The sequence below is a fragment of the Quercus lobata genome, chromosome 2, assembly GCF_001633185.2.
Source record: "Quercus lobata isolate SW786 chromosome 2, ValleyOak3.0 Primary Assembly, whole genome shotgun sequence".
In the NCBI taxonomy this organism is placed as follows: Eukaryota; Viridiplantae; Streptophyta; class Magnoliopsida; order Fagales; family Fagaceae; genus Quercus; species Quercus lobata.
In genome coordinates, this window is record NC_044905.1 from 85,904,465 (window position 1) to 85,921,324 (window position 16,860).

Consider the following 16,860-nt stretch of genomic DNA (forward strand, 5'->3'; position numbering starts at 1 on the left):
CGAATAATTTGATAGTGCTGTTGATTTTGGTGTTTTGGTTTTAAGATTAGATCATAGCATTAGAAAGCCAAAATTGTTTTCTATATATTGTTTTTATTTTGTTTTTGTGTGGTCTGGACATGAGATAAAAATCCAGTATAACTTGATAATATCGAGTTACAAATCAAAAATTGCGAAGAACTCAGCCTTTTTAATATTGAGTTATGATTTGAAAATTTTATGAGGAACTCGATTTTAGTAAAATCAAGTTCTAGTTGGATTTTTTTTTTTTTTTGGGTCTAGCATGGCAAAAATGACATGTAACTTGACAACAGTAAAATCGAGTTCTATGAAAAACTATCAAAAAATAGAGTTCCAAAATAGGGACAAGGACCTATATAGTTTGAAAAAATCAAGTTCTATAAAAAACTTAATTTTTAAAAAATTTAGTTCCAAAATAGGGACACTGACTTATATAATATTGCAGGATATTTTAAAAATAAAGGGCGAAAGCCCAATTTTCCCAAAATATAATTGCAGACTTTGCAGTATTGTTGCGACTTCCGGGCCAGCCGACTCTCTCCCCTCCCCACATGTTTGGCCCAAATCCCCCGTATTCACGTAAAACAAAACCCACTACTGTTGATTATCAAAAAAGAAAAATACTGTACGTACAATTGGGCGTACGGCATAATACAAACAAATGGGAGCATGGGACCCATTAAGCTTTTGATGGGCCTAGAATCTCCTCGTAAACGCTGAGCTGGCAAGCACCTTTTTCGTTGTTGCCAAAACAGAACTCATTGTACATTTTACGGCGCAGCAGAGATTCATTTCTCTCCGGTTAGCAACAGACAAAAATAAAACACTGAAACTCTCGCGCCCTTCGCTTCCTTCGTAAACAAGCTCTGCACAGTAACAGCAAATCAAGAACCAAACAAGAAAAACACAACCAAAAAAAAAAAACTCTCACTCTCAGAGAGCTCTCACCAAGCTCTCTGCATCTGCTCTAAAAACTCATGGAAATTCAAAAATTGCTTTAACTAAGAAGCGAGGGAAAAATAAAATACTGTGTGTTTTGGAAATGGATTCTTGGAATTTTTTAGGGTTTGATTAGAGACTAGGAATTTAGAAATAGGAATCAATGGCTGGTATGGAAGAAAAGAAAGTGCAAGAAGAAGAGGAAGCAGAGTACGAGAGCGATTCGGAGGCGGCGTTGCAGTGGGCAGCGCGGAGAAGAGAAGCGAGTGACGAAGATGAGAGCGAGAAGGAAGGTATAGAGAGTTTTCGGGTGGTTAGGATTGGCGGCGAAGATGGATCGGACGGTCTTGATGGAGCTCCAGAGTACTATGACCAAGAGTCTTATGGAGACGAGGTTGGAGAAGAAATGGAAGAAGTTGAGGTGGAGGAGTGTGAAGCGCAAGGTAGTGTTGGTGATGAAGATGAAGGTAGGGTTTCGGAGGTGGTGGTTGTGAACCAGGAAAGAGAGGAGGTTCTTGATGTTCCGAGAGTGGGAAAGTTTTACATGCACGACGATAGGTTTGGAGGCAAACGCCGTGGCCGCCATTGGTACTCCAAGTAATCTTTACTTTGAATATATGAATATTTGTGTGTATGTAATTTTATGTTAGTGTTATTTCGTTATTTGGATCATTTACTTTTCACTCTGGTTGATACAGAGTTGTTGTTGTTGTTGGTGGTGGAGGTTGTAGTAGGGTTTAGACTTTAGAACACTTTATTTGAAGGGATTATTTGGAATCGTTACAACCTTACAAGTAATTATAACTTTTATCATTGTTGGTAATTTGGAGTTTCTTTTTCTTTTTAATTTCCAAATTATATGCATATATATATACATATATAATGTTGTGATACAAGGGATTGTTGATTGCTCTGATGAGAAAGCAGTTTATGCGTCTAATTAAGTAATTGTGATATAATAATGTGTTCACTTAAGTTAATGGACGTGACAGCCAGTTCCTTTGAGGACACGTGGTTGGTGGACTCGAAAGACTTGGGGTTTTGTCAATCCAGAGGTCCCAAGTTTCATCCACCACACTATCGGTCCATGGAGTTTTCAGGGTGTCTTAAGGGCTGGGAGTGGAATAGTCTGGCCAAAGGCTGGAACACTACTTATATTCAGTTGCAGTGCAATTTTTTTGTCATTTGTTTATACATTCTGCCTCACTTTCTTAAGTTGATGAAATTTACGATGTAGTTGGCCCTGAGTTTTCTCTTATCAAATATGATTTTGGAAATTTAAAGGCGGCCATGTGGATTTTTTGGAGTAAGATGATCTCTGCTTTTATGTGAAGTGACCTGTTAAACTTAATGCTTAATAAGGTTGTGCCTTTGGCATTGCTTTGACATGTATGCCTCTTTTACTGATGTATTTTTTAATCCTACATTCCTTGAACAATGAGATTAGCACATTTGTTTTATTTGGTTGTAAATGTTGACTGCAATAAGAATGATTGGAATCATTTTATAAAATACAGAGGTAGACACATCAGATATTGTATGAGATGCAGGAATGCACATGATTTGCCTCCATATCTCACATTTTTCTTTTCTAATTATCTCAATACCCTCCCCCCCACCCCAAAATTTTTTTTTTTTGCTTGTTCAATATATGGTTGAAACATAGTTTTGTTTGATTCAGGAGTACTCCTGGTAGAGTGGACTTGTGGAAGCCTCAAGATGAACAGCAGTGGAAGCATGACAAGTTTGAACAGATGGCTCTGCCAGAAACACGCATTAAGGAACTTCATGTTGAATGATTTTTTATTTTTTATTTTTTTTTCTTTTTCAATCCTGATTCTATACAATCTGGGTTTGGGATATTAATACACACACACACGCACACACATATTAAATTTGTGTTGTTCAATAAATTAGTTACACTTATGAAGATGCCATGATGATACGTCCTCTACAATATTTTCAGGGTAGTTGGATTCCTAGGGGTCATCATCAAGGACACATAAAGGATCAAGGCAAAGGCCATGGGTACATAAGAGCTAACCAGTCTAGACCCCATGATAACTTTGTAAATGAAGATGATTCATTAAGAATTGTAAGGGGGAGGGGACCTGTTAGGTATAGACCTGATTTGTGGAGAAATCATGTAAGAATTGTAGGGGGAAGAGGGGCTATAAGGTCTAAGCCTTTTATGAAGAGCAGCGATGTAGTCCCTCCAACAAAGTATGAAAGGTAAATAGAAATTTTGGAAGTAAATAAATTTAAATTCAAAATCCTCCTTTCATTGAAAGTTATTGTTAAATCTAATTTTTGTTAATGTCAATCTTTTTAGCTCTGGGAAGTTCAGAGGAAGTACTTCTGATACTAATTCAGCCAGAATGTTATCACACTCTTCAAATATTCAGTGTGATTCACTTGCCTCAAAGAATCTTATTTCTGCATCATCTTTGGGTTCTGCTTCTCCTTTGTTTACCATTGTGAGCTCTTCTAGTCACGAGGAGTCTTTGAAACAGAAAATAAATGCACATGGAAGAACCAATAGATATCATCCGACTTTTGTGCCATGGGATGATACTAAATGTTCCAACACATCTCTGCAAGGGAAAACTTTAGCTGATTCTTTTGACTGGGATAAGCTTTCCATTGAGGATTCCTCTCAGACAGTTGCGGAGAATTATTTGACCAATCTGCATTTGCAGTCTCCAATGGCCTGTACAAAATATATGGTTGAATCTCCCCAGCTGAAGGGTCAGAGAAGCAGTTTCTCTCTCTCAAAAAAGAATTCTCATCAGTCAAACCCATCTTCTAATCAAGTTAATAGAGATCCTCTGCAAGCACGGCCCCTTGTTGTTCAACAAAGGTCCACTGAAAGCACAGTTCAACCTCCTGTACAACTTTATACTCAGCAGTTGCATCCTGGAAGTAGATCTCAACCATCATCTGAGTCTTGGTCACCATATTCATCTGAACCAGTAATGTTGGATTCTCTACCAAAATCAGGTAAAACAGAAGTCGCGTTGGTTGGAAAAGAAAGCGGTGCAGTTCAAGCAAGCAAAAGAGGTTCCTTTCAATATGATGGAACTATTGCTCTTCATAACAATGCTGCCAATCCATCACTTCTGCCTGGTATGTCACTTTTGTTGTTCTTTCTTTTTTCTGTTTCCTGCCCTCCTTGCAAAAGAAGAGGTGTTGAGTCTTCTTATCTTAGTAGCAGCCATAAGAGTTAGTATTGTCATGGAGCCTTATTGTATTCTACTACTGGTAAAACTTCGGTTGGGTACCTGCCTGGTAGTTCTGGCAATAATCATTTAACTGTATATATATATATATATATATATATTTATTTCATTGTCAGTAGAAGGCAGCACACTCCTTTGTGGGTGCAGTTGTGCAGAGAGAGAGAGAGAGAGAGAGAGAGAGAGAGAGAGTTGCCTCTATGAATATAGCTACCATTGGATAGTGGCAACGTTTCTATAGTAGTTAATAGTTATCATGGATTTTCATATTCTGAGTTTTACTGTTTGGAAATGCAGGTCTGCAATTTGGGGGTCTGCATCATGGTGGTCTTGCTGATCCTGCTGTTTGTATGGCTTTCCCTGGATATGTTAGTCAATCCCAAGTTGGATTTGGAAATTCTGAGATTACATGGTATGGTTATTATCTTATTACAAATGTGATTCCTCATGAGTTTCTTTGTTGTTGCCTCAAACATGTTGAGGCCCTTGGAAGGTGGACCTTTGAATAACTAATTTGTTGGATTTGGGGTTTTTGTTGACTGAGCAATAATCATTCAGAAGTTCTGTTATTAATTATACTTCTTGATTGAAAATTATAAGAAAACCATTCCCAGTTATTCCAGCAAAAATTTGCATGTGATGATGGTGGGTGTGACTTGGTGAACAGCCCCTCTTATAAGATAACAAATCAATGAGTCTTGCTTTGATTACTTGCTGATTTGAGTTTATACATTATTTCAAGATTATGAAAAAGAAAAAAAATTGAATTACCTTTTTAGGATTTGATTTTAAGATATTGTGCTTCAAATGTTACCTTCTGTTATCAAAGAGAGTTTCAAATATGTTGCAATACAGTGTGAGATATCTCTGTCAAGCATTCTGAAATGCTCAAGAAAAGGGAATTTAGCTGAGGACTAAGAATAATTTTTTGCAGAATGAATCGTTGTCCATATGTTTCATTTCATCTATTGTATGATATTCTTTGAATTAAGTTTAGGAGGAAAAACTTTGATAAATCTAATAAAGATACTATAGAATAATGAAAAATGGTGAGTAATCTTCCAGGGTTTTTAACTTTCTGTTGATCATCTTACTTGGTAGTGCCTAAGTCATTTATTTTTTTCTCCCAGTTAATATGGTTAATGCTTGGGAAAAAATGCTCATAGTATATGTTTCTAAAACTTTATATTGCAGATAAAACTATTTGAAACTTGATTCATTTTAACAGAGTAGCACCACATCAATGTCATCGAAAATTCTATGTGCAAATATAGCTTGTTGAGATTGAAATTAGATCCCTGACTTGATTTCAAATTATTATAAAGCTTTGTTGAGTTGAATAAAAAGTTGCAAAATAATTTTTTTGGTTTTTGGTATTTTACCTTAATATGTTCATTATTTGGGTTTTCCATGGTAGTATAAGCATCCTAAGAATTGAGGGTGTTCTCTCCAGGTTACCAGTCCTCACAGGTTCTGCTGGAACTATTGGTGCTGCATATCATTCTCCCCATGTTACTCTTGATGATGGTTACGCGGCTCATTTTCCAGGGCAGTCATCTTCTGTTGGTGTCTCTAGGTCAGTAGCATTGCAGGCTCCATGTATCTGAGAATTTAAATTTTAAATATATAGATTAAAATTGTAACATTATATCCACACACAAGCACATAACCTCTTTCTTTCTTGCTTGAAACTCATTGAATTGTTATTGAAGATTCACCTGTTCTCTTGTGTTACTTTTATGTACTATCAAAATATTTCCATTGTTGAATCAATTTGATTGCAATCATGGATTTGCACAATGAGAAATATGTTGTTGAAGGCTTGAATAATTAAAGTCAATGAGGTAATAAATTTAGATTTAGTAATATTCATCTAGGACAGGACAAAAAACTGCTTAAAGTAGTGCTGTTTGGATTGTTTTCATTCTAATAATGAAAAGGGTTTTTGGACAAGGATTTGTGCAATTAATAAAATAAAAAAAATGTCGCTGTTTTTTCATGTGTGATTGATATAAAAAATATTCTTTCTATCTAAAACATGGGCATAATTGTTTGCATTGAAATTAGGCATTACTGTTGCCATTTTTGTAAACATAAAACTTTTTTTTTTGTTTATGCAACATGATGTGCTGGAGATAAGCATTTTTGCATCTTCAAATATGACAGTTTTGGATTTGGAGTTTATTTACCACTGGATTCTTTTTAACCTAACTATTGCATTGCATGTCTTCAATACAATTTAATGATCTGCTGTTTTCATTTTGGTGATATTGGGAGTACCTTCTTCTGAAGCACCCTTCCCCATCTAACTGAACTACATAAACTTCTTTTGAGAATATGTTAGTTATATTTGAAATAGAAGCTGAGCTGTTAATATTTTGTGCAGAAATATAGCAGGCACAAACAAACGTAGTGAGGGCAATAGGCATCCAGATAGAAGTGGTTAGTTTTGCTATGCTTTTCTTTTGGTCATGCAGAAAAATGCTTCTTGGATTGCTCCACCCTTGTCTTCTCTTGGATGATATCGAAAAGTTTAACTGCAGAAAATTTGAGTGATGAACCTTCTAAGCGACACTTCAAACCTCGGAGGCAAGTTGACTTTGTATGTGTTCGAATGTGCCTGAGCATGCAGACATTTGTTACAGTGCGCCTTATTATTATTTTTTTAATCTTTCAAACAGATATTCAGAGATGAACTTTAACAAGGAAAGAGAATAAAGTAGATTGTTTGAGAATCAGGTCAGTAATGTTATTTTACTATTGAACTGATCGATTTCTGTCAATTTCTAAGATCTTATAATTTCTGATGTGTCAGACCCTCCCTGTTCTTGATCTCCATCCATATTTAATTCTGGTTGCTACAAGTTGTGGTTTATTTTCAACTATTTTAGGTGATCATTTTGTTCTAAGGTCCCTTGTCTGATCCTTCTATAGGAAATTTCCTATATGTAGATGTTAAACCATTGAAACTATTTATAAAGCATGTTCTAAATAATTTGTTTTTGTTATGGTGCTGTGTTGACGAATACATTTTTGTGCAAATGAGTTTTTTCTAATTTGCTTCCCTTGTGTTGATGGTTGGTCATTTCTTTCTCTTCCATATATTCTTTGATTCTTTTATTTTTAATCCTATGTTTAGGATTTGTATGTTAATTTTACACCAATTTGGCTGTCTCTAGGCCTAAATTTTATAGCCAACTGGTTTGGGCTAGTGTTATCACTCTACTTCCCTGCAAATATCTTGGTTCAAATTTTTAATAGCAGTTTTTCATTAACGCTGCAGGTCAATATCAATGCATAATTGCTTTTTCAAAATTGGATAGATTTAATGCGTTTGTACAATTTATTAGAGTGATACATTTGACATGGCTCAACATCAGTGTATTTACACCTCAAAATGTTCTTGTGCACCATCTCCTTTTTAAGAAACAATATCATAAGGTTCTGGACTTGGATGCTTGGTAACCTATTATAAGGGCTTCATTATTTGAAACCTGCTATTAACTACGTCAACTCTTGATTGCTGAATTTTGGATTTCTATGAACTTTTTAATTGTAGAGTTTTCAGATTTTGCCCTATACTCAAATATCAATCCATATGCCTGAAGCTTTATTATTCTGTTCATGCAGCTCTACAAGAAATGCCTAGACCATGATGCAGTTAATTGAGTCGAACCATTGTTGAATTGGCGAGCAACTTTATCTTCATATATACATGGCAAATCCTTGGGTTAGTGTTCCCTGTACAGCGAATATGGATTTAAGGCCTAAAAATGCTTGGAAAGATTTGGACTATGTGCAAAATTATGATTCTGCTCTAGTGCTTATTCCCTTTCTAAGATCTCCTTCACCCTTTTGCCCCCAGATTGATATGAAAGCGTATTAGAATTTAGAAAAGAGAGAAAAAGAGCAGACTATACAGTTGTTACTTGAAATTGCGTTAGAACTTGCTGATGCTGTCACCGCATTAATGTTTTGTTTTGGTGCTTAAGATTCATATATGCAAAAAGTATGATTTTTTGACATTTGAGTGTGAAACTTGTGCATGAATGTGGCTAAGTTACATTTGTTAATATTTGTGATGGCATTGGCAGCTAATCCAGCTTGCTATCAACTTTATTAGATATGGCCATATGGGACTAGGGGATGAATAAACCGTGTGATACATTAAAAAAAATGATAATAAGTGAAGTTCGATTAAATCGTAATTATCTTGGGCCAGATTGTCGGATGCTTTAGCTCTTAAATATTAGTTATTTAATCTACCGACTTCTATTGAACAATGGTATCTGGTTGTCTTCATTCTTTTTAGTTTTTATCAACATGGCGGGGTGCTACATTATGCATGATTGATAATACTGGTTCTTTTCCAAAAATAAATTTTTTATATTAAAATAAATTGCTTACAGAAGCATTATGCACTATTTTCTGTTTGCTTTCAGTACTTAAGTTTTGATGTGTGATTAGTGTGCTGTCCAAATTCAGACTGAACTATAATTACAAATTAGACTTCCAATAGGGTTAAGTTAGAGACGTAATGACAATGGCCGTTAATAGAAAATTATTCTCATGGGACAAACCCCAATAAACATCATAGAATTTCTCTTTCTTTTTAATTTGATTTAGTTTGATAGTTGAGGATGAGAGATTTATATCCTGTATGTCTTAGTTGAAGAAATGCCAATTAATCTACAAGACTCTGGACAGATTTAGATATTCTTTGAGGGAATGTACAATATTATTTTATACAATAGGAATGATTTATATATATTCTAAACTACATTTATAGTTACTAAGATTGTTGTCATAACTCACAAGTTATGATTTTATTACTTTATATGAAAGGAAAAAAAAAAAAATTGGATGAAAAAATATATAGAGTTATATCAAGCTATTGCCACTTTATGGGGATATTTAATAAAAAAAAAGGTAGGATTCTGTGGGCAAGTCATTTCCCACTTAACAGGGTATACCACATGATTCCCTCATTAGCCTATGGCCCCAATGCTCACGAGTCTTGCATGGCTTGAATTTAAGCGCTAAAAGAGACGTGAATGAGGTGCTTGACCGCTAAAACCCCCCACACTAGGGTTTATTGTCACTTTTGAGTTTGAGCCATTAACTTAAATCTTATCAATTTGAAGTTAACCGTAAAAATAAAGTATGATTTTGTAAACTGTTTTCTTTTTATAATGTGGCGTATGGTAAATTTGAAGTCCCACAGCATACATGGTGTTATGATTTTATATTTTAAATTTAGTTATTTTAGAAAGAAAATAAAAAGAATACAAGACAAGCTATAATTGGTTGATCATAAAGTGAAACACAAAAAGTGATATAAACGATTTGTATTTGTTGATAGTATCATTGGTCTTAGGGTAGATATTCAACTATAACAATGACCTTCAAAAAAAAAAAAAAAAAACTAAACTATAACAATGGAAATAATCATCTTGATCCTAAGATTTCACAACAGTATGAGGCAAGGGTTCAGGTAATTGCTCAATGGCAATTATAATATCCTTTATGATGCCTTATCTTTCTTTTTCTTTTTCCTTTTTTGTTGAGAGGATACGTAAAGAGATGGCAATGGGGCGGGGCGGGCCCGAAGGATGGGGTCTTCATCCCCGCCTCGTATGGTTTTGTCTTGCCCCATCTCCGCCCTGCCCCGCATGACGGGGAATACTTTCTCACTCCATCCCCACCCCTTGGGGCCTCGCGAAGCCCCGCCCTGTCCCTTAAAACTCTACTTTTTGTTAATTTGCTCTACAACTAGTACAATTTTTTTAATGAAACTTATTTCATTAATAAAAATATACTTGAAATTACAAATTTATCCCATCAAATCAATTTTTAGAAAAAATTGAATAATATATTTAAGTGTTTAACAAGACAATCATAAAAATAAAATAAAAATCTCATATTATAACACATAACAAAATAAAGACAGAGAATCACATTGGGTAGAATAAAATATGCTAATATTAATATGTTTGTTTAAATAGTAGGGTTTTAGGGTATGAAAAATTTACAATAACCCTTGGTAATGTGGGGCGGGACGGGTCTAAAAAGTCTAAACTCATCTCCGCCCTGCCCCGTGGTGCAAGGCTAAAATCTTGCCCCATGCCCGCCCCACTACCCTTGCTGGGCAGGGAAAACCCGTGCAGGGCGAAGCGGGGTGGGACGGGTTAAGCGAGGCGGGAAAAAATTGCCATCCCTAGATACATTGCCTTATCTACGTGGTTCAAACATCATACCCTCTCTCATATCTAGTTATCTAAAAAGTAAAAACAAAAAGCCATTCACATATTAATTATACAGTAATATTACATTATTATAATCTTACATTAATTAAATCTCAATACAAAAATACAACATTACATTGTTTAGAAATGTGATGTGATATATTTTATAATTTTAAATTATGATAATATTAGAAAAAATAAAATAAACCAAAAACTTTAATTTCACATCATTGTAATGTGCACTACATGCACATCACAGCGAACCAAACGCTCCCTTGTGCTCCACTAATTGTGATATGTCATGTGTTTAATTTTTTTATTTTTATTATAAAACTTTAAACTTTAGTTTATTTTATAAGAAAAGTAAAATATATATATAATGTAAATTATAATTGGCAGAGCAAAAAGTAAACCAACAACGATTAACACCCTCCCCAATTTTTATTTTTATTTTTTAAACAACACTTTTATTAATGCCCTCGAGAAAATGAAAGTTCAGCCACTGGGCACTTGGACATGGCGTGTGAGGCTTTTGTGTGCCATACTTGGTAGTTGGTACACGGACACGCGGTGTGACGTGTGATTTTTCATCGCTTTGTGTGTTTCGGACTTTAACAGAAATCGTGACTCACGATTTCAGTTTATGAAAACATACAATGTGTTATCCCCTTAATTAAATATAAGATGAGATGCAATGTGAAGTTATTTTCTAATCATAAATAACGAACTTTTTAAAGATAAATATTTTATGAGGAGGTATGAATTATAACAAAGTGCAACCAGATAGGATTCAAAATTTTTACAAAATAGGTAATTCAAATATATAGTATCATGATGTTTCAATATATTGGAATTCTTCGTTGTCTATAAATTAAGGGCTTGAAATAGAGTCAAACACACTATTTTGTAAAAGATAGAAATCTTCAGAATTGCTGTCTACAGTCGGTGGCTTTCTTGTATCATGGAGTTGAATCACCTATAACTTGGAAACAAACTCTTTGGAATGATGACAATTACAATTAGATTAAAGAGGTACAGTGTTCTATACATAATTCAAAGTCGCATTAATTTCTTATTACTGATTCCTAATCATTTCAATAACAGTGTGTATATATATATATATTATTTATTTATTTATTTGTGTTGATTGGGCACAAATTTTCCTCAAAATTTTCTTAATAGCATATTGTTTTATTGATAAGTTATACCTTTGGCTACTAAGAGTGCAACGAGAACTTATAAAAGCACCATCAACTAGAAAGCTGAGTGCAAATGCAGGTATAGTTTATTTGTTAGAGACGTGGAGCCATGACTACAATGTTTTCTAATGAATTAAATAAGGTAGGTGGTCTAGTGGTCAGGTTCTAAGCTAATACGACTTTGGTTTTAGGATTGAGTTCTCCTAATTTCCACTAGTGAGCACGTTGGTGTTTATTTCCCTTCGTGTTATCCTGGGTGTATAGGGATTGCCACCCTTCTCTCCTATGCTTTTTTGTGTTAAAAAAAAAAAAAAAGGTTTTCTAATGCACAGAGCTGAATGGTCTCTTCCATGATACTATGCGCGTGTAATTTTTACCATTATGTTACTGGAAGACGTCACTCCACAGTTCCGAGAAAAGGAGTTCATTTGGTCTCCAGTTAGTCCCTTTTTTTTCTCTTATGGTGGATCTATTTTGTGACTTGTGGGACACCCAATTACCATGTGCCACATAATGTTGCCACCGCCATTGAGCCCCAAAAATCATATTGAAACTTACCTAGTTTTTCGCCATATGACTATAAAACTAAAGTGCTCCATGCACTATGATGTGTAGGGTAGTGTAGTACAGTTGGCCATGAAGCAAAAACAAGAGAAGTACTGCTACTTCGTAGTGATCCAACATGGAACTTTCCTCTTCTTTTTTGCTGGGTCATTCATATGAATCATATTATTCAAATGCCCCCACATGAGACTCTTGCAGTCCAACTTTAATTTTTGCATAGCTTAAAGTCATGTGACCAATCCGTGCTTAACATGACTTCACTAATAACTTTTCAAATATTCATCTCCTCATTCCCTTTAGAAGAAAGGAACCATTATGATCACATGGACCAACCTGTAGACAAAAGGTACATTAATTAACAGAATCATTCAATCATCTAATAATTCAAATACTCTTCTGAGCTCATGGCCTCCAATAATTCAATGCCTCCTGTCCCATTTCCATTTGCCACTAAAATATTCAAGGCAATGACAAATACGTCAACAGCCTCAACTCTCATTGTGTCTTCAATTATTATTATTCTATTTTCTACCCATTACTCCACCCCAAAGGTTACTTCAGGAAACTACCTTCTTCTAATCTCAGAGGGTTTAAGTAGTTAAGAAAAGAGCTACCAGATGTTTGATTATTTCAATGTTGGGTTACCAAATATTCCTTGTTTCTTATCTTTTCTACTGGTCCTTTTCTCATGCATGCTCGTTCATCATAAAATTTGGGCATCATGATCATGCTTATCTAGTACATAACATATCCAAACCAATCTATAAATATTCTTTTCCTCAAACTTGGGCTAGCCATCATCACACGTCATAAAGTTCAGTTTTCTATTCTTTCCTCCATTGGAGACTCTGACTCTCTTTTCTTGCTCTCTTTACCTCTTGAATATATGAAATAGGCTTCCTCGCTTTCAATGTATTTTGGGTTTATTTGATTTAACAGAACAATCACATGAGAGACACACTTGTACTCAACTGCTTATCTCACATGAAGTTCTTCCTTTCAAGCTTTATATTGTAGAAGTGTCTAGTTGAAGTCTTAATAGTGCCCTCTTGGGTTACTGAATCACCGTCTACATTTCTTGACCAATTGATTATATATAAAGTGAAGGTCTTGGCTTTTTTTTTTAATCTACGTAGGCTTCATTGGGTTCTGTTCAACTTTTGTCTTTCCCAATGAATATTTGACCTTTTTAGCTTCTCTGTTCCCTCTATCTCTGTGTCTCTCTCTATCAGTATATAATATTTCACATTAGTTTGCCTAGGCATCTCGGACTTCACATCACTGAAGTGGTTGGTTGAGTAGGTAATTTAGGTGGGAAGGTTGTTATTTTTTATGAGGGGAGGTTCTGTTTAAGTAGCTTCAGATTTGTCTGAGCTAGTGAGTGAAAACTTGTAGTTGAAAATGGGGAAGCTAAGCTTTGGTAAGGTGTTAGACTGTTTTTGTCTTACTTCTTGCTCAAGCTCTTGCTTCTGCATGAACTCTGCGGAAACCCAAGATGAGTTTGAGAGCAAGCCATTGATTGCAAGTGATAAAAGCCAGTTACTGAGGTTGAAAGATGTTGTTTCTGGAAACCAAACCTTGGCTTTTCAATTGAAACCCAAGGTGAGCCTCTTTTTTCTCTAAACTTACTTTTACACTTCTGAGAGAGAAGAACTTGTTTAATTTGGCAATATCCAATATAGTTGGAGTTCTATTAATTTTCAGTTTGTTGATGAACTGTGCAGATGGTGATGCTAAGGGTGTCCATGCACTGCAATGGCTGCGCAAGAAAAGTTGAGAAACATATCTCAAAGATGGAAGGTATGTAAAAATGGTCCTCTCTCTCTCTCTCTCTCTTCATATCTGCATTACTAGATTAGCTATCAAGTCCTTGATTGAAACTAATCAAACTATAAGACAATTTCTTAACAATTCTTTAACAACATTAATTATTAATGTTACATATATATTTAAAACATGTTAGTAATGTTGCTCCTTAGCCCTTTTACAAGCATATAAATTTTAATAACAATCCTTTACGTTTCTTTTTTCAACTTTTTTTTTTTTTTTTTTGGGATTAATGGAACTAATGATGAACAAAACTGATTCACAAAGATGAACCCAGTTGTATATCTAAAAAGGGGAAGACGATCCGTTGAACATGTTTTCTGTGTTTGTATGTGCGTTTTGCAGTTTTTGTCTGAGCAAAAATATATTAAAAAAAGAAAAGAAAAAACCATTCGAATCATAAGGACATGATGCTTAATTCTACTACAAGAAAGTACACAAAATGTACAACATCCCCTCAATAAATTTAGGGATACAATTTTTTTCACAACTATTTGTGTTAACAAAGTATGTTGTAATTGATGTTTAATAAAAGTAAAAGATTAATGTGAAAGAGATATTACTCAAATTGCAACTTACCATCTTCACAAACTATGAAGAGAGATGTGAAAAAATTTATCCATACCATACTCATATTTGTATATATGCACAAAAATAAGACCAACATTTCTCCCCCGTTTTATTTTTTTATTTTTGATAAAAGGTTAGAATCTCCCTTTTTAACCTTATCTTGCTGTTTCTCTATATTTCTAAATAAAATTTTGTATGGTTTTGCTTGTGTATATAGTACTATATATTTCACCTAAAACTGAACTTATCGCTTTCTGCCTCTTCTCAAAAACAGGAGTGACCTCGTACAAAGTAGACTTGGAAACCAAGATGGTGGTTGTTATAGGAGACATTCTTCCTTTTGAAGTGCTGGAGAGTGTCTCGAAGGTCAAAAACGCAGAGCTTTGGAATTCCCCATCTTGATGAACATGATCAATTTCCACTCCCAAATTATTTATCATTCATACATACTGTATAATACAGATGTCCCCATTTGTGTTCTCTTTCTATGGAGAGGGAAAACAAAAATCTACCCCATCTAATATTGAGGTCTCTCTAGCTGTGACCCTATATGAAAGCTCAAATATATGGGCAGTGTTGCACAGTGTGTGCAACAAGTATTAGCCCAAATATATTATCAGTTTTGATTCAAGTACTGTGCCCTAGTAACCATTAGCCTTTACAATTTGGCTTTTAATTTTATTTGGTCAAAATGAACGGTAAAAAATATAGATTTAAAAAAAAAAAATTAAAGGTTGAACAATTTTCTTTTAGGGGTCAAGAGTCTTGTAATTGAATTGTCACCTCTCTCCTCATGCATAATTCAGGGTTCAAAAATGTATTTCTACAGACTAATTTCTGGGTAAACAAATTTTATATATAATTGGTATATATAGTAACTATATAAACCATTATTTTAAAATTTTCTCAATAACAATATGAATATATAATTATCTCTTTTCTTCTCTCTATCCCATGATACAAAACCACTTCTTCTCAAAAAAAAAAAAAAAAAAAAAAATTCCAAACCACGCTTAAAAATCAAAATAACAAGTGAATTTATTGGAAGACCAAACAAGAGGGACGATGCGTACTCGCATAAATATGCATAGCCCATAATGAAGGGCTCTATAAAAGGGGAGTATAACATAAATAGGCATAGATTTTTTTTCATGATGTTCTCTATGACCTTCACTTTGACTCTTTGAGAATGACATAGATCTTATTTATCATTTATTATTTTTTGGATAATTTAGATGAACAAACATTTATACTAGAGCTCAATAGCAATAATTTTTCACATATTGTGGGGCCAGAGAACTTATGATCCGACCCACTTTCCATTAGGACCCAGGGCCCGTGCCGAGGAGAGTAGTTGCCGAGGACAAGTGGTGAAAGATCAAATAGCCTAGAGATGCAGCCGAGGATGACTTTGTCCTCGGCATCCCAAGACTTCAAAGGGAAGAGCGACATGTCGTCAAAGACAGCCTCCAAAGCGCCCCCAGAAGAAGAGGCGAGTAGAGTGGGATTCACATGGGGGTACGGAGTGGGGGTGGTCCAAGATAAAGACATCACTTCCGCATTAAATGCACCCACAAACGTCCTAACCATATTAATGGGAAAAAACTCATGAACAGTGTGGTTTCGGTTATTGCAACTAACAGAGAGTGGGGGGAGATGGCTGATGGGACAGGTACTCGAGTAGGTACCTGCCTGATCAACAGATGGAGGGTCAGGATCAACTGAGAATGACTATATAATGTGAAGGCTTATGCGCCAAAGAAAGGGGGTCGGAAACCAGAGACCCAGAAGAGGAAAAGGAAGAATATGAACATTAAGTTTTATGGGCAAGATCCACAGATAGCCTTAGCTCATCTCTATATGTCCACCATAAGCACCATGATTAACCACTGTTCGGTGACCAAGGCCCAGCCTTTCAAGCCCACGCTCTACAAATTATATTGTTTGGGCCCTTAACGTGCGAATCCAATATCATTTTGAGGTCATTACAAATTGAGTCCTTACAATTGGCGCCGTCTGTGGGAAGGCTTGTGCGTTGGCACAGGCGGTGGATCGAGAAAAAGTCCCTCCATCACTTCCAGCAGCTCGTAGTTGTGCCCTAATATAAAGTTCCAGAAGGGGCTATGCTTCGAAGCATCAGTAGTGCGGATAGTTCTAGGGGCTTCCAACGTCAGATCGACGTCCCACACCTTGGCCGAGGGGCTAATTCCCCCAACTACTTAAGCAAAATATCTAAGTTTTGGACAAAACTAAGGTATT

General features: G+C 35.2%; 2 protein-coding genes across 5 annotated transcripts; both read left to right on the forward strand.

The window, feature by feature from the left end:
• Positions 1–723: 723 nt before the first annotated feature.
• Positions 724–8,219, forward strand: LOC115976965 (protein MLN51 homolog). 4 transcript variants are annotated; one of them, XR_004088461.1, is made up of 11 exons: positions 724–1,557; positions 2,642–2,750; positions 2,927–3,192; positions 3,293–4,086; positions 4,494–4,608; positions 5,650–5,772; positions 6,583–6,638; positions 6,740–6,785; positions 6,878–6,935; positions 7,012–7,087; positions 7,827–8,219. XR_004088461.1 is itself a non-coding variant. In XM_031098559.1 (10 exons), the coding sequence occupies exons 1-9, from the start codon at positions 1,124–1,126 to the stop codon at positions 6,912–6,914; spliced, it is 1,980 nt and encodes a 659-aa protein (XP_030954419.1). In that variant the 5' UTR covers positions 724–1,123; the 3' UTR covers positions 6,915–6,935; positions 7,827–8,219. The 4 variants fall into 4 exon arrangements, 3 of the variants coding, with proteins under 3 accessions (XP_030954419.1, XP_030954421.1, XP_030954420.1); XM_031098559.1 differs by lacking the exon at positions 7,012–7,087; XM_031098561.1 differs by lacking the exon at positions 7,012–7,087 and having other exon boundaries at positions 2,642–2,741.
• Positions 8,220–12,987: 4,768 nt separating this feature from the next.
• Positions 12,988–15,274, forward strand: LOC115978422 (protein SODIUM POTASSIUM ROOT DEFECTIVE 2). Its single transcript, XM_031100438.1, has 3 exons — positions 12,988–13,806; positions 13,929–14,004; positions 14,876–15,274. Exons 1-3 carry the CDS (start codon positions 13,606–13,608, stop codon positions 15,001–15,003), a joined length of 405 nt encoding a protein of 134 aa, XP_030956298.1. The 5' UTR covers positions 12,988–13,605; the 3' UTR covers positions 15,004–15,274.
• Positions 15,275–16,860: the final 1,586 nt, after the last annotated feature.